Source organism: Mytilus edulis, chromosome 9 (assembly GCF_963676685.1).
Source record: "Mytilus edulis chromosome 9, xbMytEdul2.2, whole genome shotgun sequence".
Classification (NCBI taxonomy): domain Eukaryota; kingdom Metazoa; phylum Mollusca; class Bivalvia; order Mytilida; family Mytilidae; genus Mytilus; species Mytilus edulis.
This window is the reverse complement of record NC_092352.1, coordinates 7,657,609-7,683,127: the sequence shown is the minus strand read 5'-3', so window position 1 is coordinate 7,683,127 and position 25,519 is coordinate 7,657,609. Positions and strand designations below refer to the sequence as shown.

General features: G+C 34.4%; 3 protein-coding genes across 3 annotated transcripts; all 3 read left to right on the top strand.

Moving 5' to 3' along the window:
* Positions 1-1,695: 1,695 nt before the first annotated feature.
* LOC139487563 (uncharacterized) lies at positions 1,696-7,534 on the top strand. The gene is made up of 4 exons (XM_071272451.1): positions 1,696-1,783; positions 3,900-4,092; positions 6,477-6,497; positions 7,204-7,534. Exons 2-4 carry the CDS (start codon positions 3,915-3,917, stop codon positions 7,479-7,481), a joined length of 477 nt encoding a protein of 158 aa, XP_071128552.1. The 5' UTR covers positions 1,696-1,783; positions 3,900-3,914; the 3' UTR covers positions 7,482-7,534.
* A 4,445-nt stretch (positions 7,535-11,979) lies between these two features.
* LOC139487560 (uncharacterized) lies at positions 11,980-15,476 on the top strand. The gene is made up of 2 exons (XM_071272448.1): positions 11,980-12,060; positions 12,477-15,476. The coding sequence occupies exon 2, from the start codon at positions 12,553-12,555 to the stop codon at positions 15,460-15,462; it is 2,910 nt and encodes a 969-aa protein (XP_071128549.1). The 5' UTR covers positions 11,980-12,060; positions 12,477-12,552; the 3' UTR covers positions 15,463-15,476.
* A 61-nt stretch (positions 15,477-15,537) lies between these two features.
* Positions 15,538-17,979, top strand: LOC139489420 (uncharacterized). The gene has a single exon (XM_071275740.1). The coding sequence runs from the start codon at positions 15,538-15,540 to the stop codon at positions 17,977-17,979; it is 2,442 nt and encodes an 813-aa protein (XP_071131841.1).
* Positions 17,980-25,519: the final 7,540 nt, after the last annotated feature.

Below are 25,519 nucleotides of genomic sequence, written 5' to 3'. Positions count from 1 at the left end.
GGGAGGGCATTTAGAAAAAATGTTGGAAAATAAACATTAGAAAATAAGTAAGTCTTTCCTCACGTAGGGGAAAGACATTAATTAGAAAAACAATAAGGTCTTTCCTAAAGTAGTGGAAAGGCCTTTAAAATGGTGTTTGTAAATACTAGAATGACGAATTTTCTTACAAAGGCGTTTTGGAAGTACATAAGTACATATTAGTTTGTGTCAATTTGTTATAATCAGTCAAACAAAATATCAATATCTAACATGAATATACATGATATATGTTGATAACCTCCCCTTTATGAGACAAAACTTCATGACAATCAGTCTATAAAGTATTGTCTCAATGCTCACAAAATATAACCTCCCTTAAACAGGACAAAATTTCGGTTTAGTCAAAAATGTAATAAAAACTAGAATTGCCATTGCAAGCAATAGCGGATGTCACCCTCCCCCCCCCCCCCCATTGCCACTAAGCGGCAGCCATTTCAAAAACTTTTAACAGTGAATGCACATATTTGCATGGCAATACATCTTTCTGTAAATTTTCAGTTCATTCAGAGCATTTTAGAAAATTTCACATTTTTGCTGTTTCCATGGCAACAGCAGCCATTTTGAAAGTTTCAAAGTCAAAAGTCTCATCTCTACTTGCCAGTTAACAATAATATCAAGTTTCATCAAGTTCAAAGCATTTTATAAATCTTTTACTTTTTTGCAGTTTCCATGGCAACGGTGGCCATTTTGGAAATTCCATCTTCAAAAGTGCCATCCAGACTTGCCAGTCTACAAATATATTAAGTTTCATCAATTTTGGAGCATTTTGAAATTTTTGAAAATTTTGACATTTGTGATGGTTCCTATGGCAACAGAGACCATTCCCAAAATTTAATGGCATATACCACATTGGTACATTGGAGGGACCATACCATCAAAGTTTCGTTAAATTTGACCTACCATTTTAAGAAAGTAAATGCCACTTTAAGGTTTTTGAACCATTTTGACCTGTTTCCATGGTAACGGCAGACATTTTCAAAATTCCAACGCCAAATTCCACTTCTACCAATGTTGCTCATCGTTACTGTGAAGTTTTATAAAATTTGGAGCATTTCCATATTTTGGAAATTTTTGGTGTAGTATCTATGGCAACATAGCAGTTCCAATGATTGCCAAAATCATCCCAAAGCAGTATATAGTGGGCACCTACATTGTACTAAAAAAAGATTTTAAGGTTAAGCATTCTCAAACAATTCACCTAACTCCAAAATTATATTTTTTCACCATTTTTCTGTTTCCATGGTGATGGCAGCATTTTTTTAGTTCCAATACCAGAAAGCAACAGGAAAGTCAAGGTTCCTTGTTATAGTGCACCATCATTCAGATTGGTTCCTTTGGCTCTGAGAAAACTGCCGGACAAAATTAGGTGGAAGAAAAATAATAATAATAGAGGAAAAGCAATATGTCACCCGACATTGTCGATCGGGTGACATAAATATACTTTCATGTGCTACTTCAAGAGATAAAAGGGTTCAATATTTTAAACATTTATTCAAAATTTCGGTTTTTTTTCTGACAGTTCTATCCATTGATTGGACACACACAACTTTTTTTATTTCAAACACAAGCGGATTTTTTGAGAATTTCAATTTCAGCGAAAAACAGTTTCATTGAAAAACAATATATAAAATATTGATCTTGGCGATAAATAGTAATTAAAAAGTAATATGAGATTCACCCAAACATTGGAAATTTGAACCAATTTTCCCTTGCAACAGATTGTATATTGTTAGAAGTTGAAACGGTAAGTTTTAATATTTTGTTTTTGTTTTAATTTCTTTGAAATAGAATTCTTATAATTGAACAAAACTGTTAAAATTGGTAATTTTAAACCTGTAATCGCTCTATATGCTTAAAAGAGGGGCGAAAGATACCAGAAGGACAGTCAAACTCATAGATCAAAAATAGACTGATAACGCCATGACTAAATCTTCATCAATCTACAAAATGTTTTGACGTATAACAATTGGATAAGAGCATTAAAATATCGTGATGTAATAATTATGTCCATATTTAGTCCACCTGCCAGGTATCTATCTATTGTTAGTGACTTTCAAAGCTTACCCATGATTGATGAATCATTAAAAAAATTTAAAAGTCTTCGTACAAACTTCATGTAGGATTTAATAGTGTCCCATTTTATCTCAGGATATATATGCCTTGTAGACTATACGTATTGCAACCTACATGTATAATTGCAAACTTTAATACATTGTTACTTTGACAAAGAGTTGTTTCATTGGTACTCATACCATCCTTATCTTCTGATTTATATTTTTTAATATGTACATGTAAACATGTATAATGATTTAAGTTAAAACAAGTAACAGATGCTTTTCAGTATTATTTTCAAAGTACATAGACATAATTTAAATTAATACCAAAATTCTATATTTTCTTAAATGCCTTCTTCTCATGATTATTATTGTTTAGGTGTTGAAATTTGATTTTTATACTTTAAACACATCCTTCTTTTATTGTCATAAGCATAAGCTGGGTATGTCTGAGAAATTGAATGTCTTTGTATTCACTTCCATCCATTATTTGTTTGTTTACATTTGTTTATTAATCAGTTTCTTTCCAATTGTTTAGAGTTCATTAAAATTCAAGTATATTAATACTTTTCAATGACCTTAGTATTACTTCCCTTTGAGGACACACTTTATTAGCAACGATTATGAAAACTTGTCTTGTGGGTGGACACTATTTCATCGCTTTTGCAGTAAAAATCTGTCCACTCAAGCGACAATATTTCATGGCAATGGACATTATTAAATACCAAAATTCAATGGAAATCTGTTCAACTGGACACATTTTCACAGGACACTATTATGTCTTACATAAGTTAGTTATACACCTCGGGATACGACCGAAAGGGTTTCTATCCGAACACACCTTTTCCTCGGTGTATAATTATTACTGAAATTTGATGCGACTGTAATACAAGTGAGAGATTTAGCTAGATTTAAAACCAGGTTTAAGGAGGCTCGAGGGTATAAAAATTTCAGAAAAAAATTAAACATTTGTTTTTCATTACAAATTTTATTTGTTACCTTTTGTAGTTGTTACTTTATCATATGGTACAAAAATCATTCAAAACAATCAATTCGTGTTGGCCCCAGATGACTTTTAAAATGTATACATCATTGAAAAAGTTCAAAATTATCTCCCTTTGGTGGAAAAATGCCATTTTTTGGCTTTAAAATTGAAATATCTTGTTTAACTCATCGGTGACCTATATTTTTTAATATAATTTCCATATAAGCTGTACTTAAACTAAATTATTGTAAAATTTGAGCGATTTCTGAAATAATTTTTTTTTTAATTTCGATATTACTTTTATTTCTCCTATTACTTCAACAGAAAAAAATCACCTTTACAAAAATGTATGCTTCTTTCGAAGGCAGATTTTGATTTTACTTGGAGTTAGTATTTTTGTGATTTTACTTTTGTCTATATGCCTTTTTTTCTTTGGTCATGTATTTGTTTGCAAGTATGGTGATTCAGACACCGATTATATGACAATGTTGACTGCTGTACCCTTATTGTGACATATTTTTACCTATTATGTCTGTTTGTTTTGTTCACACAAAGTTGTCAATATAATGGAATTGTATGCGACTTTCATACAAGTGAGAGGTTTTGCGAGTTATAAAACCACGTTTAATCTACCATTTTATACAAAAGAAAATGCATGAACCAAGTCAAGAATATGACAGTTTCTTCAAAAGTTCAAACACATCAAACTAATGGATAACAACTGTCATATAAGTTGGTGTGCTTGAGCTTTTGATTTTTCCATTTGATTAAGGATTTTTAGTTTTAAATTTTCAATGAATACGGTATTTCTTTCAATTTAGATAGATAACGTCAAAATGTACACCAAAATTCTACTAGCTACTGTGTTGGTTATCCAAATTGCACATGATAGTGTTGATGCATCACCAATGAACAGGGAGCTAACCCAATACATCAATGAACATATAAAACTGGGTTTGACACAGGCAAAACGGGAGGTTATCAATCACATCGAGCGACGCGTTACCAGATACGGTTAGTACATATATAACGGCAACAGTAGTATAGCAGTGTTCAAAAGTCATCAATCGATTGAGAGAAAATGAAAGAAAACTATTCCGTTTATAGATTCTTTAAAGATGTCTATTGGAAGTACTTTTTCAGAAATTATAATGCTTTAGTATTGTGGTTGTTAGTTTGCATGATATTATGCAGATAATTATAAGATGTCATTATATAACTGTAAACATTTAATTTCAAGGTCATGAATATTTTATAAAAAAAACTTGTTTTTATCAAGCTGTTCAAGGTAAATCATCTTGCAATCTCTCAAGTTCGAAAGCGTTATTCATTTAAAACGAGGGTTTCTACTTCTCAAACAAAGTTAGCCTGAAATGGTCATAGAATGTATGGTTTTTGCTCATTTGTGAAGACCGTACCGTGACCTAGCTGTTAATGTCTGTGTCATTTGGTCTCTTTTTGAGAGTTGCCTCATTGACAATTATATCACATCTTATTTTTTAGCTTCATTCTTTAGCCTTTTCAATTGCTATCTAACCTTAAGATGTTAAAATATCTTTTTCAAATGGGTGTGGTCAAACTCAAAAACTTTTTCAGAAAGGTTATAAGGAAAGGCAAATGAGATCGACACTTTAAAAGTTTATCGTTTTTATTTATAATTTAGTTTGAGTGATGTCGATACCTCTGTTGGTGGACTGTCAGCCCCCGAGTGTTTGATCAGTTCAGAATTCAGTGACTATGATTTATAATAACCCTTTCGAAGATTGACCGTTTATGAATTTTTGTTTTGAAATTACAAAGAAACTAAGGTTTCAACTCCCATTGACAAAGATGACTATTTTTGCTATTTTTTAAGTTTATTTTTATTTGTCATATAGATATAGCTTTGCAACGGTCTCGGTTAATATACATCTTTGGCTTTCAAAGAACCTAAATCCTAAAAATTCTCTGAAATTTATGACGTGTTTCCCCCCCCCCCCCTTTTTATAATATTTCTCAGTGTCTCAGCTTACTTGCGCACTTTTGGCGCTCTTCAATATTTGTGTCTCAGTTTGTATATTTACACTTTATCTACTCATTGTGTATTTAAAAGATTGTCAAGATAAAATGAAAACGTTCACTTAAAATATAATTGTATATTTTGGGTGTATTGGTCCGCTTTGTTCTTTATCGTGTTTTCTCGTATATGTTCTTCTTCTGATAATAGAAGAAAGAGTCCAATATTTATAGTTTTGTATCAAACTAAAATTTTGACTCGAATTAAAGCTCAAAATCATTTAAATGACTTTAATTAACGATAATTCAATCTATGATGTCTATGTCGTACGAAAAAGACCAGGAAATAGCAGTTGATTAAGGGGATACATTTGTATATTCCAAGCAAATAATTACAAACACCAAATTCGATTATTATGTATACATGTGTGTAAATTGTATAGTCATTACAAATGTATATTACTACTTATGCTTATAATCTCATTCGACCATCTTTACTGTTCAGTTGATGTAAACAGCACGAATTGTTGACAAATTAACTCTGCGAATAATCGATCATATAAGTCCAATATGCGTGTCATGTGCAGAGTGTCGTTTATCCTTTGCACTTTATCTAACGGCGCTTTTATTTACACAAAGTTGTCAGTCGGTGCCTGGAAATATTTTATCAAATATTGGCAACTAAAATAATGTTTTAATTACTCTCTTCAAATTGTATATTTTGGTTCTAGCTTCAGTATCGAAATTAAACAAGTGTTCTTTAAAAAACTATTTTTTATGTTAAATGCTTTCAATGAAATTTTATTTATGTAAGATATATATTTTTTCAAATCCAAAATAAAAGTTATTCTATGTATGCATACAGTGCAGAAAGGTGAACATAGTCGAGATTAGTTTTTACATTTGATCGTCATTCTTTCATTCATTGCTATATAGTTATCAAAAGTACCAGGATTATAATTTTATACGCCAGACGCGCGTTTCGTCTACATAAGACTCATCAGGGACGCTCAGATCAAAATAGTTAAAAAGCCAAATAAATACAAAGTTGAAGAGCATTGAGGATCCAAAATTCCAAAAAGTTGTGCCAAATACGGCTAAGGTAATCTACTCCTGGGGTAAGAAAATCCTTTGTATTTCGAAAAATTCAAAGTTTTGTAACCAGAAAATTTATAAAATTGACCATATAATATCATATATCATCAGATTTTAGAATGTTGAGTTTGCAAATAAATTGTCTTCTAGTCGTTATTGGTTCATCTAGAGTAAAGTAAACGTTTTAATATCACAATTATCAAACTTAACATGTTCACTTACCAGATGTGCCTTCACGACGAATAACGTTTATTCGATTAAAGATGTGTTTAGTTTGCTAATATTTACATTTCTATTTTTATTAACAGCATCAGGAAACAAAGAGGGATGTAAGTATTAATGATAAATACTGAAAAAAATGAGACCTGCCTCAATATACTGTCATACAAGTGAGAGGTTTAGCTAGCGATAAAACCTAGTTCAATACACCTTTTCAATACATAAGAAAATGGCTGTATTAAGTCAGGAATATGGCAGTTGTTTAAAACCATTCGTTTGGTGTGTTTGAGCTTTTGATTTTTTCATTTGATTAGGCACTTTCCGTTCTGAATTTTCCTCGGGGTTCAGTATTTACCATCAAGACACGTCTTCAATATTTAAAAAAACATACCAAATGAACAAAAGATGTTCAATGACCTTAATAGAGTCAAACAAACATATCAATTACAGAGGAAGTTGATGAGAATACAATTTGTTTAAGACAATCAAGTTCATTGATATAGTCAGCGATTGCTGCACTGGTGATAACCGTAGGGCTGCTTGAAATCTGGAGATACTATAAAATAGGGGTGAAAGATGCCAGAAGGACAGCCAAACTCGTAGATCGAAAACAAACTGACAACGACATGGCAAAAAAAAAGAAAAGACAAACAGACAAAAAATAGTACACAAGTCACAGCATAGAAAATTGAATACTAAGCAACACGAACCCCACTGAAAACTGGGTGTGATCTCAGGTGTTCCGGAAGGGTAAGCAGATCCTGCTCCTTAAGTAATGTTTCACGTGTTTTATATAAAACTTTATTTATAACACAGGTCAGTCTGGAGTCTTTGGAGAGCATGCCTATCCAGAGATCAAATTCCCAGCTTCAGGATACATTACTTTTAACCCACCATTTACTGCTGTTCCAGCCTTGGTGTACGGATTATATCTGTATGACACATCGAAGGGCTCCAATTCTAGACTGTTCACAGACGTTACCAATCTCTCTAAATCTGGATTCAATATGAAGATAAGGGCCTGGGCAGACACAAAAATGTGGGGCGCTCGTATTTCCTGGATGGCTTGTCCTAAAACAACAGTAGATGTGTAACGAAAATATCAAAATAATTTGTGTGAAAATAAAAGAAATTTCTTTAAACTATATTCTGTTTTTTTTCAATATAACTTGTCGATAAACGGATGTCCTTGCTAAAGAATAACCAACTCTTCATTACAAAGATATATTTGTTCGTGTGGGTTTTTTTGTGTAGTTATTTAACATTTCTTTGATTGTGTGTTTGTTTGTTTTTGGAGAAGGGGAGCAAATTCAAACCCGAGTTACGTTTGTAGAGACATGCAAAATGACTCGGTTCTACATTTCAACTATTTGAAGAGGGTCTGTAGATGGCCTGTGGCAAGGCAAAATTTCTGTCCCTAAATAATATACCCGCATTTTTTCAGTGGCTGTCCAAATTTCCCTGATCATCATCCCGACCTACCTATTGACATCATTGTTAAATTGATCTCGTCCTGAACATGCATGAAATATTTGCCACTAGACGTCAAGCAACCAACATCCAATCAATCAATCTATTTGAAGATAACACGGGAAGGCGAATTCAAAACTACAATGTATTGCTTCCAACAAACAAATATGACCCTTTATCACTTATTATGCTAAAACGATGAAACTTCGACACTTATAAGGTTCGTCTTTTGTTTTATTATTTGCACATTACAAGTCGCGACCTATACATAGCGGGGTACAGGTATTTCAACATACGGCAGATAATGTCGCTTTAATCTGTGTTAATGACCATCTTTAAATTTCTATGAAAGTGACTTTTGTTCCGTATTTAAAATAGGTCAATATAAAAATAAAAAGTTAAGCAATACATAAAAGACTCCGGCGTGACGACTTTTTGATAATCTTTAAATGCGAAAACCGACAGCCTGACTTATGAACAAAACAATAAACGAAAAACAGTTATGATATGCAGTAACAAACGTTTTAAAACAACTAAATCAAAACTCCCGACTGTTCATACAGAATTCGGTGGGTTTTACATGTGTTTGCGTGCCTTATCCCCCCTTACGTTTGACAGTGGTGTAACAGCACAACGTGAAAATAAGCTGTACAAATCAGTTAGAAAGGGCTTGACACAAAGCACCAAAAAAAACTGACATAATCTTTTAAGACATAAAATATCAATCTGAGAGTACCCAATCTAAGAAATCCAGTATTTTGAACTTGAGGTCAAAGGGCAAGCTCGCACGAAGGTCGGAGTGATATTCGTCACATCATCTTAAAGTGGTACACGTCCATTTCGTGGTTATTCTAATATTTTTGGTGAGTTTACTTTTAATGTGTGCTGTATCCGAAAATATACTGGAGTAGAACATTCATGAATATAACGTAACTTAATGGCGAATTTTCCTTGAAAAGTTTTAGTATTCGCTTGAAAAAGCTTTGAAAATTTGTCACGCCGTTTCATAGTCATTTTAGCCATATTGGTAGACTTTCGCACAACGAACAGTACAAGACTGTACAATGAACGGTACAAAAGAATGCATAAAAATACGAAGAGAATCTTACAAGTTTGAGTTGAACAGTTGGTTTATTTTGTAGCCTCCATTTTAAAAAGGCCACCTCTCTCAGTGTTTCAGCAATTCAGACAGTCGGTTCATGAAAGCTTTTTGGATAGTAAAATACACAGACACTTATATTTGAGTATCGTTTATATTATGATATTCACTCGAGGATATTCAAGATTTGGTATTAAATCAATAGACCGAAACTTATCTGTATTACTGAGCTATTGTACACATACAATTATTATTGTTAAAATTATTGACACTGACGAAGGCTACAAGTCGAAATAATTGTCATCACGATTGTTTAACAACAGTCAGGATTCTATTTCGTCAAAATTATCTCCCCATTATGCGAGTTCATTTTTACAATGAAAACAATTGAAGGGATGACGCGCTGACAATTTTGCTCTTGAAAACCGATAAATTTATCCACATAGCACCATTACGATTCTTATATGTCAGAAGTATTTTAATAGACAAATATATCTACTAGCTAATGAGCATCCGTTAATGATCTTGTCTGCATTGATTCAACTTAAAACTAATGTCTGATCGGTTGTCAGGTGAAATTTTCGAAAATCCTGAACTATGTCCAGTGCACGATGTTTTGTCGATATTGTCAACATCGCAATGTCAACTTTATAGTGTCGTTATTGTGTTTACATTGTATCCTATCAATATGTTCTATACCTTTCTGTTTACATCGTTCACATCGTATACATCGTGGTGTTGACAATATCGTGTCGACATCGTGTTTATATTGTATATCTATAGAGTCTATAGCTTTCTGTTTACATCGTTCACATCGTATGCATCGCGATGTTGACAATAACGTGTCAACATCGTGTTTATATTGTATATATATATATATATATAAAGTCTATACCTTTCTGTTTACATCGTTCACATCGTATACATCGCGATGTTGACAATATTGTGTCGTCAACATCGTATTTATATTGTATATATAGAGTCTATACCTTTCTGTTTACATCGTTCACATCGTATACATCGCGATGTTGACAATATTGTATCAACATCGTGTTTATATTGTATATATATATTATATAAAGTCTATACCTTTCTGTTTACATCGTTCACATCGTATACATCGCGATGTTGACAATATTGTGTCAACATCGTGTTTATATTGTATCTATACCTTTCTGTTTACATCGTTCACATCGTATACATCGCGATGTTGACAATATCGTGTCAACATCGTGTTTATATTGTATTTATATATATAAAGTCTATACCTTTTTGTTAACATCGTTCACATCGTATACATCGCGATGTTGACAATATTGTGTCAACATCGTGTTTATATTGTATATATAGTGTCTACACCTTTCTGTTTACATCGTTCACATCGTATACATCGTAATGTTAACAATATAGTGTCAACATCTTGCTGTTGTTGTATATACATTTTTTTTCGTTCTTTTTTTTTAAAGTAAGTTAAAATGGTTAAGCAGTTAGTTATATAGTTAAAATTGTTTTCCATTTTTCATGTCGGCGTCTTTTATTGTTAACTATGCCATATTAACTTTGCTCAATGTTAAAGGCCATACGGTTATCTATAGATGTGCCAGTTAGTATGTAAGTACTGGAAATTTTACTTATTTGCAATCATACCACTTCTTTTTTTATACTTTTCTGTTTAAATTGTTCACATAACAATGCTAACAATATTGTGTCAAAATCGTGTTTATATTTTATAATTAGTCTATGGTACGTATATAAAAGTTAAACTAACTGCATTTGTTTGCACCTGTCCTTAGTCAGGAATCTGACGTTCAGTAGTTGTCGTTTGTTGAATTGTTCATACGTGTTTCTGGTTTCATGTTTTTTACATTAGACCTTTATTTTTCCTGTTCAAATAGTTTTACGCTAGTGTTTTTTTGTGCCTTTCATAGCTTGCTACTCGATAAAAACCAAAACTCAAGACCGCATCTTCTTATATATATATACATCGCTATGTTAACGATGTCAACGATGTAAACAATATATAAGAGTTCAAACAATGTTAACAAAGTTGACTAGATATCGGTTTAATATTGTGTACATCGCGATGTTAACGATGTCAACGATGTAAACAATATATAAGAGTTTAAACAATGTCAACGATGTTCACACGACATCGTTTTAACCTTGTAAACATCACGATGTTAACGATGTCAACGATGTAAACAATATATAAAAGTTCAAACAATGTCAACAATGTTGACACGACATCGTGTTTACATTGTATACATCGCAATGTTAACGATGTCAACGATGTAAACCATATATAAGGGATCAAACAATGTAAACGATGTTAACAACACATCGTGTTAACATTGTAAACATCGCGATGTTAACGATGTCAACGATGTAAACAATATATAAGAGTTCAAACAAAGTCAACGATGTTGACACGACATCGTGTTTACATTGTATACATCGCAATGTTAACGATGTCAACGATGTAAACAATATATATAAGGGTTCAAACAATGTAAACGATGTTGACACAACATCGTTTTAACATTGTATACATCGCGATGTCAACGATGTAAACATTATATAAGGGTTCAAACAATGTAAACAATGATGACACTATATCGTGTTAACATTGTAGATATCGCGATGTCGACAATATTGAATAAACATCCTTCACTGGACATGAATGAAAATCCTTGAACATTTAAAAAAATTCTAATTAAATATTTCGTTAATGCGGGGTTCACACATTGCCGATTATTGCTCCCGTTTGAGATCAGACAGCGATACGACACGAAAAGTGAAAAAGTCGGATTAGTATCCTCAATTATCTGGAATGTCCTATTATTGTCTGAACGCAGTCGTTTTAGTTCGTAACAGATTCCTACTGGTCGGGAAGGGTCCGAATAGTTCGGCAAAGCACCCCGACAGTTAGGTGCGTCCCGTAACATTCGGGGAAACTGTATCGTTTGAACGATATATATCTTGTTTTTGTTGAATTTAATTTAGCATATGCCAATATCAAAACTGTCGTTACTATCCCCATTATCAAGAATCCCGTAAATGAATGACAAGGCGGAACACATAACTTGGGTGTATTATGTCAATGCGTAAGTTGAATTACAGATTAAGAACAGTTATTTAACAGTTTCGTGTACAGAACAATGAATATGAACTGATAATTACGTTTGTTTTATATATGAACATGATTCGCAGATGTTATTATGTTACAATGATCAACGTTTGGGAAAAACTATGGAACGCGTGAATAACATTTACATATCAATACAGAGATCAACGTGTGGAAAAACTATGGAACGCTTGAATAACATTTACATATCAATACAGAGATCAACGTGTGGAAAAACTATGGAACGCTTGAATAACATTTACATATAAAATTCAAAGGACAATCGGAATCAATGATGAAGTTGTAGGTGAATTTACGGAACATTTATGGTGTTAATTTGATTTGAATTATTGTGTTTATTATGTGACTGAAAATTTGTTTTTTGTTTGTTTGTAGGTTGAAACGATAGGAATAAATAGTTACAACCTGACAATTGATTTCATGCCCAAGTTACACATTTCAACGCAGAGCCATGCCTACAAATAATGGTGACAAACCTGGAGATGGGAAAAAAGTTTTGAAAAAGAAGAGAAGCAATGCAAAGGGAAAATTTCATCGAATATTGAATCGGTTCAATAAGAGTCATCACAACAATGAATCGAAAGAATCACTGGAACTAATCATCAAGGACCTTGAAGATGCTTATTCTGAGATGGAAGGGGGTCATGCCTCGTACTTGGAAGTTTTGGATTCTGACGACGAAACAGATAAAGATATTATTGAGCACAGTAATACAGACATGGATCATCTTTATCAAGAACTTTGTGAAGCAAGGTCAATGATGGGCAAAGTGGTTGAAGCAGCAAAGGTAAAAGACATAAAACCCATTGAGGAAGTAAAGTGTACCAAGGATAATATGAGAGTGAAAAAACTGGATGCACCTGTTTTTACTGGGAATATAAGAGATTACCCAAGCTTCAAACAAGACTACAACCTCCTCATGAAAGATGACCCGTTTACACTTAAACAATGTTTGACGGGAGAAGCACTTCTTACTGTCAAAGGTGTTGACAACGATTTTACGGAAATGATGAAAAGGTTAGACATTAAGTATGGAAAGCCAGAGAAGCTTGCTGATGCTGTACTAAGTGAAATTAAAGGACTGAAACCAATGTTTGATGGTGATTATATGAGCTTTATAACCACAGTTGATGTTGTCGAGAGATGTTGGCTCGATCTTAAAAGAATGAACATGGAACTTGAAATGAACACAGCTACGATGATCAGTCAAATTGAGAGACTTTTACCTCCATTGCAGAAGAGGGTATGGGCTCTTCGTAAGCAAAAGTATGGATCACATACATTTCCGGAATTACTAAATTTTCTTTTAGAAGAAAAAAATGCTATGGAATATATTCATTCTGATTTACGAGACAGTTCTGCTAGTCGAACATTACTTAAATCAAAGGTTCACAATACAACATTGGAGGAAGATACAGCCGTAGAATCTCTCCAAGCACAAGTAAAGCAAAATCAAGAAACATTGAAGCAGGTAGTTGATGGATTGGCACAGGTAGCAGAGGTTATGTCGCATGGTAATAGATATAAACAGAACGGGGATGGAATGAATTCGAAGAATAATATACCTATGAGAATAAACCGTAGAAGTTGTTGGTATCATGAGACTGATAATCATGATATTGGCAAATGTACAGCGTTTAGTAGATTGGATGGTCAGACTAAAATAGATTTAATTCGCAAACAAGGAGGATGTTTTAGTTGTCTCAAGATTGGTCACTTATCAAGATACTGTTCAAATAGGAAACCGTGTGATGTCCTGGATGAAAATCAACAAATGTGTGGGAGGATGCACCATCAAGCTTTACATGGAATTCAAGTCAATGGATCAACGTTTCACAATTGTATCAGTATTGTTAATGGAGATAAAGGTAGAGAAGACGTCTTGCTCATGATAAGCAAGGTTCCGAGCAATGGAAACTATTTGACAGCACTATGGGATCCGGGAGCTAACATCTCACTTATAACACATGATTCTGCACGGAGACTGAACCTCAAGGGAAGAGATGTAACATTGTCCGTGACAAAGGTCGGCAACACTACTGACTATATCCAAAGTAAAGAATATATAGTTCCACTAACTGATTTAAAAGGACAGGAATGGAAAATAAGGACGTATGGAATGGATCAAATTACGGCAGACGTGACTAGGGTGGATATCCGTGGCATCGCTAAGCTATTCAAAAGCGTGACGGAAAAGGATGTGATTCGACCTGAGGGAAAAGTCGACATATTGATAGGCAGTGATTGCTGTGTTCTTTTACCAACAAAGGCAGAACAAGTAGGAAATCTTCAACTGATGAAAAACCAATTTGGTTACTGTTTGAGAGGTAGTCACACGCTTCTTAAAGTTGGTACGGTGTCTCACCATTTTGTACGTATTCATCATTTATATGGACAACAATACGACACTGGTAGCATACATATTGCAAATTTTAATGGACTGAAGGAAAGTCTGGATAACTTTTTCAACATTGAAAGCTTAGGAACTCAATGCAACCCGAAATGTGGAAACTGTAAGTGTGGTAAATGTCCGATCGGAAATGGTAATTACACTATAGCAGAAGAACGAGAACTGAACATGATAAGAAAGGGACTTCAATATGACAAAGATGAAAAACGTTGGACTGTAACTTATCCATGGATAAGAGAATCGGCAGAATTGCCTAACAATATAGGAGCAGCAAATCATCGTCTTGAATCGACAGAGAAACGCTTACAACGCACCGGGACAATCTATGCAAATGCATACAATGATCAAATCAAAGGTATGGTTAATAGGAACGTTGCCAGAAAACTTTCAGATTACGAGGTCAGGAATTATGAAAGACCAATTCATTATCTACCGCATCATGAGGTTCTAAAACCCGACTCTAAGTCAACCCCAATCAGGATTGTGTTCAATTCCTCTTCCACATACATGGGACATGTGATAAATGATTATTGGGCAAAGGGTCCGAATGTATTGAATGACATGTTAGTGGTGCTACTGAGATTTCGACAAAATAGAATTGGAATTGCAGGAGACATTTCAAAGATGTATAATGCAATCAAACTTTCAGTTCCTGATCAACATACGCATCGGTTTCTATGGAGAGATCTCGATGCAAGCAGAAAACCTGATCATTATGTGTTAAAGACGGTCACTTTTGGGGACAGACCTAGTGGCACTATTGCAACCGTTGCATTAGGAATGACTGCGGAAATGAGTAAAGATATTTACCCAGAGGCAGCCGAAATGATTCTTAGAAACAGTTATGTTGATGATATCATTAACTCTGTCGACAATAATGATCAGGCAAGAAAGGTAATGGAAGACACTGAAAAATTACTTGCAAAGGGTGGATTTACAATTAAACATTAGATTGTTACAGGGAAGCAGTCCGACCAATGGAGCGGATTACATATTTCAAATGAACCAAAGGAAAAGATTCTAGGAATGATTTGGCAACCGAGAGATGACATGTTTACATTTCAAGCAAAAATTAATTTTTCAAGTAAACGTCGAGGAATACACATTGATAAAGATTTGCAACAAACTCAAATAGATGACATACCGTTGATACTCACGAGAAGAATGGTTCTTAGTCAAGTTGCGAGCATTTATGATCCCTTAGGGTTAGCTTGTCCGTTTGTTTTAACCGCAAAGCTACTTTTGAGATCATTTTGCAAGACAGATGGAGGAAATGGTGGATGGGATGAACCAATAGCAGATGCAATGAGACAAAAGTGGATTGAGTTCTTCAAGGGAGTATTTCAACTAGAGTCGATTCAGTTTCCTAGATGTATTAAGCCAGAGGCTGCATACAAGAACCCCGTATTAGTAGTATTTTCAGATGGAAGCAGTGTAGCATATGGAGCATGTGCATACATAAGATGGCAAATCGGTCCCGAGACATATGAAGCGAATCTGATTATAGCAAAAAACAGGATAGCACCAACAAAACAATTGTCGATTCCGAGGTTGGAATTATGTGGTGCAGTAATTGCATCAAGAATCAGAGAAAAAATAGTGAAGGAGATGGACTTTAACTTTATTCGAATAATTCACGTGGTAGATTCAACAATAGTAAGAGCTCAGATACAAAGAGAAAGTTATGGCTTCGGAACATTTGTGGCAACTAGAATAGCCGAGATTCAAAGTAAGACAGAACCTTCTGATTGGTGGTGGGTACAAGGGGAACAGAATCCTGCTGATTTGACCACGAGAGCAACAGATCCAACCGCATTGGTAATGGAATCAGTTTGGCAAAAGGGTCCAGATTTTTTACGGTTGCCCATTGAACAATGGCCGATCAGGCAAGATTATTCAGAATCAAGTCAGTTGCCGGATGCAGTTGGAATCACGATGTCATTTGAACATGAAGAAAAGAGTAGAGACATTGTACCCGATGTAAGTGACATTGATCTTAATCGATTTTCGAATGTAAGCAAGATGTTGCGCGTGACAAGTATAATTCTGGATATAGCTAAACATAGATCATTCAAAGGTGCAGCGAACCGAATTTCAGCAGGAAATATACAAAGAGCAGAAATGATATGGATAAAACATATTCAAAAGAGTCTCCCGAAGGATTCATTAGTGAGATATCGAAGGTTAGGTGTACAAACAAACTCAGATGGCATAATAACAGTTGGACAAAGAATGCAACAATGGATGAAACGCACTTGGAATCAGACTGAATTTATTCTCTTGCCAAATTCGCATCCATTTATCAAATTGATTGTGGCTTCCTTTCATTCGGAGGATCATTCAGGGGTGGATACAACGTTGGCCAAATTAAGGAGCAGATACTGGATTCCTGGGGTACGTCGGATTATTAAGCTCGTAAAGAAACGATGCATCATTTGTAGGAAGCGAGAGAAAAAGATTGTAGGACAGCAGATGGGTATGTTACCGATAGAGAGACTACAACCTGCACCAGCATTTTATTATTGTGCGGTTGATTTGTTTGGACCATTTATGATTCGAGACACTGTGAAGAAACGAACACATGGTAAAGCATATGGCGTCCTTTTTAACTGCGTGACCACCAGAGCAGTATATGTTGACTTGGCAGAGGGTTATGATACAAGCAGTTTTATAATGACATTAAGAAGATTTGTTACTGTTAGAGGATATCCAAGAAAAATGATATCTGATTCAGGTTCACAACTTGTGGCAGCAGGCAAGGAACTGCAGCAAGTGGTTCACAAATGGGACTGGGAACCGATTAAGTCGTTTGGTAAATGCAAAGGTATGGATTGGGTCACTACCAAATCGGCAGATGCCCCATGGGAAAACGGAGTCAGTGAATCACTAGTCAAATCTGTGAAAAAGAGTTTGGAGGTTGCCATAGGAACATCGGTGATGACGTTTTCTGAGTTACAGACTGTGTTATTTGAAGTATCTAATCTATTAAATGAAAGACCAATTGGAACAAAAAATTCGGACCCAACGGAAGGATCATATTTGTGTCCAAATGATTTGTTATTAGGTAGATCAAGCATTCGTGTTCCTAATGGAAACTTCAATGAGAACAGCAATTATAAATTGAGGTGGAAATTTATTCAACAAGTAGTCCAAAACTTTTGGAAAAAATGGACACGAGACTTTTTTCCTACGCTAATCATTCGTCAAAAATGGCATACCAAACAAAGGAATGTAAAGGTTGGGGACTTAGTGATAGTGCAAGATTCAAACATTGTCCGTGGACGATGGAAAATGGCACAGATCGTTGAGGCAAATGCCGGAAGAGATGGGTTTGTGAGAGATGTAATTCTCAGATATAAAAATGTCAGTCAAGGAGTCTCATACAATGGATGCGAGGATCAAACCATACGCCGTTCCGTGCACAGGCTTGTTGTTATATTACCAGTTGAGGAACAGTTAAAGGATTGACTATTTGCCGGGGGAATGTATCGTTTGAACGATATATATCTTGTTTTTGTTGAATTTAATTTAGCATATGCCAATATCAAAACTGTCGTTACTATCCCCATTATCAAGAATCCCGTAAATGAATGACAAGGCGGAACACATAACTTGGGTGTATTATGTCAATGCGTAAGTTGAATTACAGATTAAGAACAGTTATTTAACAGTTTCGTGTACAGAACAATGAATATGAACTGATAATTACGTTTGTTTTATATATGAACATGATTCGCAGATGTTATTATGTTACAATGATCAACGTTTGGGAAAAACTATGGAACGCGTGAATAACATTTACATATCAATACAGAGATCAACGTGTGGAAAAACTATGGAACGCTTGAATAACATTTACATATCAATACAGAGATCAACGTGTGGAAAAACTATGGAACGCTTGAATAACATTTACATATAAAATTCAAAGGACAATCGGAATCAATGATGAAGTTGTAGGTGAATTTACGGAACATTTATGGTGTTAATTTGATTTGAATTATTGTGTTTATTATGTGACTGAAAATTTGTTTTTTGTTTGTTTGTAGGTTGAAACGATAGGAATAAATAGTTACAACCTGACAATTGATTTCATGCCCAAGTTATACAGAAACTCAGCCGATTTTGTCTAGTCGGATTACAATCGTGCCTATGTCGTGACAGATTCTGCTGTATCGGATCGAATTCCTAACAATGTTCTGTGTATTCGGGACGGTGTCCTGTGGAACGGGAATGATCTGGAGAAGTCCTGACAATAACAGAATACAATACGACTGAGACCAGACAAAGCCGTTTGCAATGCGATAGAGCGGACCGTGATAGGATTACGTTCCGACAGTACCTGATCATCCCGATTATGCCGACAGTTTTCGAACGGATAACTTCCGTCAGCGTCGGTTCAATGTCTTGTCACTATCTGATCTCTGTCGGATTACATTCGGTAGAATCGGGACGCAGTCGTGACAGACTCGGTCGAATTTTACCTGGCGAAAGATACAAATCGAATTTCCATCCACGATTCACAGGATCTTGATCAGACTTTTGACAAATTTTAATCGGGAATGGTCCTGTCAAGGACGGCAGTAAAAATCGTGAATGTGTGACCCCAGCTTAAAGGGCAAACTAAAAATGTTCAGTGGTGGAAGATTATAAACCCTAGTTATCACACAAATTTTTTTTTTCGAAGACATGCATTTTCATCATTCAACTTAAAAGACTGTCGTCAAGTACTTTTAGTGAAATAAATAGCTATACCAACACAACTTCTCTGTTTTTGTGATTCATTAGATAGGTATTTCACTTGACTCATATATTTCATCTTTTTGTACTGTGATTTTGTTATGTTATAAAGTCAACCTGTAGCTTTGATATATAAAATGATAGAATCCGAAGCGAGATGATATATCACATACTCTTGTTTTGTACGTTTTAAAGACAAAATATACACATCAAACACGCCCTAACATAAAAAGGTACACTCGATTTTCTCTTTTCGATACAATTGTTTCCCATTTTTGGGGAATTTTGTCTATTAATGTTAACTTATCCTTATCTCCGAAACAATCACCTATTCTAGGCTATCAGGTAAACTGTAAATAATACCTCGTCCATTGAATTTCTTATGATTTAGAAATACCAAGCGTTAGAATATTTATAAAGTGCTTAGAAAATCAAGCTAACAATGTTAGAGTAGATCAAGTTTAGTTTTTTCTATCCGAACGGGCTGGAACTTGTGCTTTTCACGTCATACACCTACGACAACACCGACTAGCTTTGCGCCTATGCCTAGTAATCCCCTCCTCTAACTATATCATATAAAAACGAGCTTTCATATATAAACATACCTACCGTGCTAAAGTGCTGACTACTGGGCTAAATTGTTCTTGTAAAGAAAAACAAAAAATGGAAAAAGGAAAAAGGAAACTTCAGATAGGGAATCCGAAAGTAACTAATACAAGATGTACACCAAAATGTTTCTAGCTTCTTTGTTGGTTATCCAAATTGCACACATGGTTGCTCTACCACACCATTTAAATGCAACGATGATTGGTAGTGTTGATGCATCAGAATTGATCAGGGAGCTACGACAATACATCAACGACCAGATAAAACAGGGTATGGCACAGGCAAAACAGGAGGTAACCAACCAGATGGAGGTACTCGTTTCCAGATATGGTGAGTAAAATACTATTTGATTCTTTTAATATGTCCTGTGGAAGTTGTAAACAATTATAATGCTTTGTTGTAGTTGTTAATTGTTGATATATTCGTTGAAATATATGCTATATAATTTAAAGTTTAATTGTAAATCGCATAATGTTATCTAAATATTTCGCTTCATTATATAGTTATAAACAATTAAAAACAATGTTATGAAAATTTTCTTCTAAATGAACTTGATTTTATTTCTAAAACTGATCAAGGAAAATCATCTTGCAAGTTTTAAAGCGTGATTTATTCGACTTCTCGGACAATGATATTCTGAACTCGTCTGGAAATAGAAGTAATGGTTTTGTTAAAAGCCGTACGATGACCTATAGTTGTTAATTTCAGTGTCGTTTGTCTTTTGTAGAGAGTTGTATAATTTCTATTTTTAGAACATCTTTTCTATATTTCTTGTTTAGTCTTTTCGATTGCTTTCTTACCTTAAGGCGTTTTTCAAATGAGAGTACTCCCAACTCAAAAATTCTTTCAAAAAGGTTATAAAGAAGGAAAAATGAAACGTAAATAGTTATCAAAGGTGCCAGGATTATAATTTAGTACGCCAGACGCGCGTTTCGTCTTCATAAGACTCACCAGTGAAGCTCATATCAAAATATTTATCACGCCAAACAAGTACAAAGTTGAAAAGCATTGAGGAACCAAAATTCCAAAAAGTTTGTAAACAGGAAATTATAAACATGAACACATTATTGATATTCATGTCAACACCGAAGGGTTGACTACTAGGCTGGTAAAATAACAAAAATACTGAACTCCGAGGAAAATTCAAAAAGGAAAGTTCCAAATCAAATGGCAAAATCAAAAGCTGTGGACTGTGGGACTTTCAGTCCTCGAATGTGTCATCAGTTAGAATTCAATGACTATGATATATAATAATCCTTTCGAAAATTGGCTGTCTATAAATTTTTAATTTGAAATTATTAAGAAACTAAATTTTCAACTACCCCTGGCAAAGTTGACCTTAGATAGTTTTGGCCACCTTTAAAGGTTTGGGTTTTTACGGTCATAAATAGCTGTAAAAATGACTAAAAATATCAGTGAATACCTGTTATCACTGAAACAATCAGTAACTACATGTAATTCCTAAATCGATTAGTAATTACAAGAATTTACTTAATTGTTTAGTAATTACGTGTAATTTCTTATTCATCTATTTACTGTTACATAAATAGGACTCAAATATAAGGCAGGTTTAAAATCTATGGCAGGTTCCAAATCTATGGCAGATTCCAAACGTAACGTTACAAACGCCAAACAACTCAAATTTATTGCAGATTTTTGTTTTCTCCAAATCTATGACAGAACTGGGGTAAAGAGTAACATATAACGTCACTATTGAATAAAGCCATATTACATCTTCGCCGCCGCAAACAATGGCGGAACCCATAGATTTAAACACCATTCAAGATGCAGGTATTTCATCGACAAATGCTTGCGGGTGATTTACAGGAAGATGTGACACACAATTCCGCAGAGGGACAAAATTTGCTGCACCGGTCGTGATCGATGCCTTCGATGAACAAGGACACCGCTATTTTCAGTACCGCATATTTTAGAAAATATGTTTTAGTACTAGTTAACTGTCTACGGCTGGCACAATTTGTAAAGTGAAAGATAAAATTATCGGATACACATTTAATTTTACTCGTCAACAAATTAATGATGTATAAACGATATTGCTGAAATAAATATTTATTGAAAATCCAAACGTTTATTTTTATTTGTTACTTTTTAGCTCACCTGGCCCAAAGTGCCAAGCGAGCTTTTTCATCACTTGGCGTCCGTCGTCTGTCGTCCGTCGTCCCGCGTCTGTCGAACTTTTACAAAAATCTTCTTCTCTGAAACTACTGGGACAAATTTAACCAAACTTGGCCATAATCATCATTAGGGTAATCTAGTTTAAAAATGTGTCCGGGGAACCGGCCAACCAACCAAGATGGCCACCATGGTTAAAAATAGAAAATAGGGGTAAAATGTAGATTTTGACTTATATCTCTGAAACCAACGCATTTAGAGCAAGGGTGAAAATGTTTATCAGCTCAAGATCTATCTGCCCTGAAATTTTCAGATGAATCAGACAACCGGTTGTTCAGTTGCAGCCCCTGAATTAGTAATTTTAAAGAAATTTTGCCGTATTTGGTTATTATCTTGAAAATTATTATAGATAGAGATGAAATGTTAACAGCAATAATGTTCAGCAAAGTAAGTTCTACATATAAGTCAACATGATTAAATGGTCAGTTGACCCCTTAAGGAGTTATTACCCTTTAATAGTCAATGTTTAACCATTTTTCGGAAATTTTTGTGATCTTTTACAAAAATATGCTACTCTGAAACTACTAAGATGAGTTGAACCAAAGGTGTAAACAATCATCATTAGGGTATGTAGTTTAAAAATTGTGTGCTTCATAAAAAAGAATGGCCAACGTAGATACAAGTATCTTGTCTTAGGGAGGGATAAATCCTACTTTGTAAAGAATCACTCTGATTCAAACAAAAAATTCTCTGAAACTGATATTATCAAGATGCTTGATTTCTTGATTGACAACATATTTGTTACGTTCGGAGGACGTGTTTTTCAACAGACTGTCGGCATTCCAATGGGAACAAACTGTGCCCCTCTACTCGCCGACTTGTTTCTTTATTATTATGAGGCTGACTTCATGCAGGAACTTCTTAGGAAGAAAGATAAGAAGTTAGCTATATCCTTTAACTCTACTTTCCGCTATATAGATGATGTTCTTTCACTAAACAATTCAAAATTTGGTGACTATGTGGAACGCATCTATCCAATCGAACTAGAGATAAAGGATACTGCAGATACAGTTAAGTCGGCTTCATATCTTGACTTACATCTAGAAATTGACAATGAGGGTCGGTTGAAAACAAAACTTTACGACAAAAGAGATGATTTCAGCTTTCCAATTGTGAACTTTCCATTTCTAAGTAGCAACATTCCAGCAGCACCTGCATACGGGGTATATATCTCCCAATTGATACGACATTCCCGTGCTTGCATTTCCTATCATGATTTTCTTGATAGAGGTTTGCTAATCACAAGGAAGCTATTAAACCAAGAGTTTCAAATGGTGAAGTTGAAATCATCCCTTCGTAAATTTTACGGACGCCATCACGAGTTGGTTGACCGTTATGGAATAACCGTTTCACAAATGATATCGGATATGTTCCTTACGTCGTAACTACAATCCCCTACAATCATGAATATGACCTACCGAATTAGACTATTTACCGGATTTGTAATCACATAAGCAACACGACGGGTGCCACATGTGGAGCAGGATCTGCTTACCCTTCCGGAGCACCTGAGATCACCCCTAGTTTTTGGTGGGGTTCGTGTTGTTTATTCTTTAGTTTTCTATGTTGTGTCGTGTGTATTATTGTTTTTCTGTTTGTCTTTTTTATTTTTAGCCATGGCGTTGTCAGTTTGTTTTAGATTTATGAGTTTGACTGTCCCTTTGGTATCTTTCGTTCCTCTTTTTTTGTGTCTGATGGCCCTGTCCGGGAACCAAGATGGCCGGTATGGCTAATAATAGTACATAGGGTAAAATGCAGTTTTTGGCTCATATATCTAAACCCAAAGCATTTCGAGCAAATATTCCAAAACAAAATTGTTCATAAGCTCAAGATCTCTCTGGCCTTAAATGTTCAGACTATTCAGGCAATCCGCTGTTGGGTTGCTGCCCATGAGTTGGTAGTTTTAAGAAAAAATTTCAGCTTTTGGTTATTATCTTGAATATTATTATAGATAGAGATAAGCTGTAAACAGCAATGATGTACAGCAAAGTAAGACCTTCAAATAAGTCAACATGACCAAAATGGTCAATTGAACCCTTAAGGAGTTATTGCCCTTTATAATCAATTTTAACAATTTTCATAAATTTTGTAAAGTTTTACAAAATAATTTCCACTGAAACTACTGGGCCAAGTTCATTATAGATAGAGATAATTGTAAGCATCAAGAAGGTTCAGTAAAGTGAGATCTACAAACACATCACCATCACCAAAACACAATTTTGTCATGAATCCATCTGTGTCCTTTGTTTAATATGCACTTAGACCAAGGTGAGCGACCCAGGCTCTTTAGAGCCTCTAGTTTATCTAAAAAAAAATATATATAAATCGACCTTCTTGTTTGTTAAAGGACTTGTTTAATGAATAGGTTAAACAGGTACAATGTCTAGATTAAAAAACTGTTTATTTTTTTACAGACCACATAATCTTAATCGTAATCTTAATCTTTAAAGTCTGTATTAAGGTATATGAATTTATCACTTCTGATTTTTTTTTGGTTGACCATCATGGAATGTTTAATTCATTAATGATTATAGACATGCTCCCGTTGTCGTAAAATTTCCACTTGCTTTAGATAAGTCATTGGTCGAAAATATACTACATTGTTTTCCACTTGCACAAAACTTGCCATATATTTGAAAAACAATATAAATCCGCCATAGATTTGAAAAAACAACATAAATCCCCCATAGATTAGGAAATTAAAAAAACTTGCCAACGATTAGGTTGTTAAAAATCTGCCATAGATTTCCAATGGCATGACGCCACATTTACCATAGTTAATATATAATAACAAATTTAGTCAAAATTCAAAATTTGTTATTATATTTTAACGGCCGTTTGTTTTAAACATCGCAGACTCTAATGTAACTACACTACAGTTGTCAAATCTGAAATATTTAGAAATTTAGACCGTTTAGTGCTGTTGTTTATTTGGAATTCTTATTGACGCAATCTTTCTTGTAACATCATAATATCGACACCGTTAAATCTTTAAAATTGTGCTAGTTCACATCGCACATTATTATTTTTATTTAAAGCATATATTTGAACTCTGATGTAATTAGTCATATAACCTATGTCATATTCAACAAATTTTTAGAATGGTGCAAGCGTCTTAACTGATGTTCGGTTTGCCTTTTTTATTGTATAAATTTCAAGATTTAGTAAAAGTTTAATCTAAGAAGACTTAAAGATGATTCATTTAACATCAGAATCTGACTGACGAAGGATATCTGTTATCCGAAATATTTATAAATAAGTACATTTATAGTTCCTTTTTATATCATTGGTGTTGTTATGTTCACTTTTTAGGCGTTTATATAATTTATTTTATTGTGTACATGTATCGTTACTTGTAACGATCCAGCTCCCACGTGGGAAAAATCGTTGACTATTATTCAGACGATTGATATATATATATATGTAACTGCTTTGGTTCTAATACATCTTTGACTTTCGACCTTAATCG

Bases quoted from the DNA above. Each gene is read 5' to 3' on its own strand.
- LOC139487563 (XM_071272451.1), top strand. From the start codon at position 3,915: ATGTACACCAAAATTCTACTAGCTACTGTGTTGGTTATCCAAATTGCA. The intron at 4,093-6,476 runs GTTAGTACATAT...TTTTATTAACAG, and splicing joins GCGACGCGTTACCAGATACG to CATCAGGAAACAAAGAGGGA. The intron at 6,498-7,203 runs GTAAGTATTAAT...TTTATAACACAG, and splicing joins ATCAGGAAACAAAGAGGGAT to GTCAGTCTGGAGTCTTTGGA.
- LOC139489420 (XM_071275740.1), top strand. From the start codon at position 15,538: ATGATTTGGCAACCGAGAGATGACATGTTTACATTTCAAGCAAAAATT.
- LOC139487560 (XM_071272448.1), top strand. From the start codon at position 12,553: ATGCCTACAAATAATGGTGACAAACCTGGAGATGGGAAAAAAGTTTTG.